Genomic DNA, 4,068 nt, shown 5'->3' on the forward strand with positions numbered 1-4,068 from the left:
TAAAACAATTTTTTTAAATTACCAAAATGCTTCAATGATTAAAAATGTCTACATCTCAAGCTTTAAAACACAATAAATTGTTTAAATCCTGAACAGCCACGAATAACTTCCCCTCATTTCCATATCCAGAAAAACAGGGTCCGAATATTTACTGATAACTCATTCAGAATACTGAACATACCTTTTTGATGGATGTCATTTGTTCTTCTCTCCATTCAGATTTATTCTTTTTTGCATTCATAAAGAATTCACTGACTCTTTGTTCTAGTTGATCCATTGCATCTGTAACATAACAAAAAGATTCTATATTTAGATGACCAGGTTCATACACTGAATATGTGTACTTTGTTTAGTGGGGACAAAAGCATACCTGACAACATGAGCGCCTTTCATTTGGTCAGTAACTTAAGTACGTCATGCTTTAATTGTGTAAATATATAATTCCTTGACTACCTTGCTAAAAAAAAAGGTTACATTTTTTCCTACTGACTATTTTTGCTATTGTTATTTCAAAGTCTTCTCCAACAGCCAAGTAGAGTCAACACCGTAGACTGTTCTTCAACGGCTGAGCCTTGGGGTCAAAAGCTACTGGTATTAAATAGACTAAATGTGACGAAACACAATCACTTATTGAAAGCACCACTAGTTAATCCTTACACTTCTTTTAATAAGAAAAAGTGGTAAAAAGATCTTAGTATCTTGCTATATGGCATTAAGCATCTCATTATCTCTTATCACAACTGAATGTAACAGGTACAATCATGTATTCACTTAATACGCGAAGTTATTCTAAATGAATTTTTGTCAAAGTGTGTGCCAGGAATAATTATCTCACTTGATGTTTGTCAACCAAAACCCACTGCCACCGAGTAGATTCTGACTCATACCGACCCTATAGTACAGAATGGAACTGCCCCATAGGATTTCCAAGGCTGTAAATCTTTACAGAAGCACACTGCCATATCTTTCTCCCACGGAGCGGCTGGTAGGTTCAAACCACAGACCCTTCGGTCAGCAGCTGAGCACTTTAAGCACTGCACCACCAGAGCTCCTCTGTTACAAAAGGAAAAATAAATAAGTGGGATTCTGTTGTCATGTAAGCTGAGGAAAACCTTTTTACTCTATCTTCCCTTCAGAAATTTGCAGTACATAATAGCTTCTTGAAGATTCTGAGAAGTCCCTATTGTAAATTTTTTAAATATTTTCCTTTTTAAATAAGCATTTCCTAAGCTTATTTGATATAGAGTCCTCCCTTAACCCATAGTATCTATTAAGGTTAGAAAATTCTAATCATTGTAAAAAAAACACAGGTTTAAAAAGCTTGTAATCTGTATAAATTACAGGAGAATTTCAAATTTGTAATGATAATAAAAAATCATAAAACATTCTTTCTTTAATGCCTACCTTGTATCAGGTACTATACCTTGTAACTTATCTATATTATTTTTAATCCTTAGATCATTCTCATTTTAAAGATGATGAAAACCCCTCAGCAGTGGTAATAGGATCAAGATCAACGAGTAAGTTAATAGCAAAGCCCGAAGATGAACTCAGACCTATCTGACTTCAAAGTCTCTGCTCAATGCTGCAGAAAACAATACTTTAACAAATCTTCAGCATTTCAACTATATTAAACTGGGTTTTGTGAGCTGGCTAGAGAGCCACACATACAGTTCAGACTTCCATCATACAGTACACTCACTAGAAACAGGTGGCTTCCACATCGTATCATCTTTCTAATATGCCCCTAATGAAACTGATGAGAGCGGAGAAAGTACATTCATTACCAATGGGTACAATGCAGTGGTGGTGGTGGGGTAATGAAAAGGACAGTGTCTTAGCTACTCCAAGACTCCCAGTACGGGAAGCCTGATGGGCTGATCTCTTTCCATAATATTCCTTTCTTCTTCATCAGACTTCAAAACCAAGGTGGCCCTCCACACCAAATTTTCTAAGAAAATCTGCCAGGATAACAAACATTTTATATACAGCCTGAACATTGCTGGCATGCATGGAATCAAGAAACATATATTCTGGGGCCATACTCCATGAAGACCAGCCAGTAATACTAATTAAACAATCAGAGAGTACCTACAAACAAAGGGCACAACACATCCAACAAGGGACTCTTGATTATACATTCTAAATATGTACCATCACATTCTTAATTTTTAACAAAGTATCTCTACAAGATACTTGAAACAGCTTTCATCATACTCATTTCACAAATGGGGAAGGTTTGGGAGGTTCTTTCGGAGCGTGGTGAACATAAATTTTGTATCCAGCACTACTGTCTTATTTTGAAATGTAATTCTGCCACAAGTACTTACTTTCTTATCTCCAAAGGCAATGATTCTTTGCCTTCTCTGAATCATGCGCCCTTTTAAGAAACTTGTCAGAAAAAAAAAAAATGCATATAATTCCACTGTATTCCAGAATACTCTGAAGGCTATTTTCCAACTCTCTAGCTGTCCTTCGACCACCTATTTATAACCCCTGCTCTATGAAATAGTAAGGTGATTTTGGGGCAGTCACCCAACTCCCAAACTATTGCCAAAAGAAGAAAAGTTCACTGACAAAAATTTTACTCCATCAGACAAGAAGTTTTACAATACAATCTAATTTCCCTTACTCATTTTGATTGAGAAAATTGAGAATGTACCCTATAATGCACAACTTTTCAAAATGTGCTATTCCAAGTTCACCAGGCTCTCTGAAAACCTACATACAAACCATGCTTCTAGGTGTTTTCCACTTTTGAAAATGTTAAGTAGCGAGAGCTTTAACAGACGTATAAATGTCAAAATCTAAGTTCGATAACATAGTAGCTCAAGTCGAAATCTTCTCAACATGTACGATAATGTAAAATTCCATTAAAGCATAAGTTTATATTCCAAATAAATAAACTGTATAGAAACAACTTTTTTTGCACAGTCCCAAATTCGAGAAAAAAAGTACACTTGCCCCAATGTCTCCTCTTGTAAATGCCACGAGAAAAGTAGCACGAGAATGAAGGAAAGGGCAAGATTCGGCAATGCCCATTCCTTTTGACAACTCCTTCTGCACTGAGTGCACTAGAGGAGAATCAAAGAGCGGGCAAGTCTGGGCCTGGACGCCAGCAGCGGACAAGAGCAAACCCCGCGACTTACTCTGCACCTGCAGGTCCATCTCGCGCATCTCGGTAAAGCGGTCCCGCAGGTCCATGGGAAGCTGCTCAATCACTGTCAAAGAGAGTCCGTCAGAGGGGCGGGGCCAACGGCGAAAGTACGCGCCTACGTCGCTGCGTGCGTGCGTGTGAGCGTGCGTCGGGGGGAGCAAGGGAGCCGGCAGCCCACAACGAGGCTGCCAGTTACCGTGAGAAAGAAACATCCCCCGCCGCCCCCTCCCTCCCGCCATCCCGCCTGCCCGACCACTCGCGCTCTCGCCTGCCCGGGGCTCCCACCGGCGGCCCCCACCAGTGCCGCGCACTCACTCTCCAAATAGTCCTCTAGGTACAACATCGCGGCCCTTAGAACTAGAGAAACGAGGGCGTCCAGGGGTTTATTTGTGTCACTCGCTGTCGCCGGAGTTTTGTCCCTTTCAATATGGCGCCTCCGCTAGCAGCACCCGCTCGGCTACAGAAAAAAAAAAAAAAGAAAAGAAACACTTTGGCGCCTGACGGCGCTCGCCTCACTGCCGCCCGGAGCTGCCATTGGCTGGCTGGAGCAATGACGTAAGCGGGCCAGTGCCGGCTCCTGCGCCTTTGTGGGAAGTGTAGTCTCCCTCCTTCCGGGACAAGCCTTAATGCGCGGGCAGTTCTACACGTAGAAACTACAAAAACCAGGCGCTATTGCGAGCAGTGCGCAACTGAATCCGAAATGCGGTGCCTGTGTTTATTTGTTGATTTTTGACAGGGAATGACGGGAGATGTATGCTCCTGCACAACAGAAGTAAGAACAACTTTCCACCTGTTCTTTACTGTTACGACTTTATGCCTCGGTGTTTGTGTCGTGGATTTCAGTGTCGGCACATAGCGAAGGTTCTAACGCTGGAATAATCAGTAAAGTTCGGGCAATTTGGATTGTTAAG

General features: G+C 41.2%; 1 protein-coding gene across 2 annotated transcripts in view; it reads right to left on the minus strand.

Moving 5' to 3' along the window:
• ING3 (inhibitor of growth family member 3) overlaps positions 1–3,634 on the minus strand; it is a 24,123-nt gene extending 20,489 nt beyond the window's left edge. Inside the window, exons 1-3 of one of the 2 annotated variants that reach the window (XM_004386544.1) lie at positions 3,473–3,634; positions 3,150–3,221; positions 182–282 (exon numbers count right to left, since the gene is read on the minus strand). In XM_004386544.1, the coding sequence (XP_004386601.1) occupies positions 182–282; positions 3,150–3,221; positions 3,473–3,500 (201 nt within the window). In that variant the 5' untranslated portion in view covers positions 3,501–3,634. The remainder of the gene's footprint in view (positions 1–181; positions 283–3,149; positions 3,222–3,472) is intronic. The other variant, XM_023740915.1, reaches the window with a different exon arrangement.
• Positions 3,635–4,068: the final 434 nt, after the last annotated feature.

The sequence above is a fragment of the Trichechus manatus genome, unplaced genomic scaffold, assembly GCF_000243295.1.
Source record: "Trichechus manatus latirostris isolate Lorelei unplaced genomic scaffold, TriManLat1.0 scaffold00167, whole genome shotgun sequence".
NCBI lineage: Eukaryota > Metazoa > Chordata > Mammalia > Sirenia > Trichechidae > Trichechus > Trichechus manatus.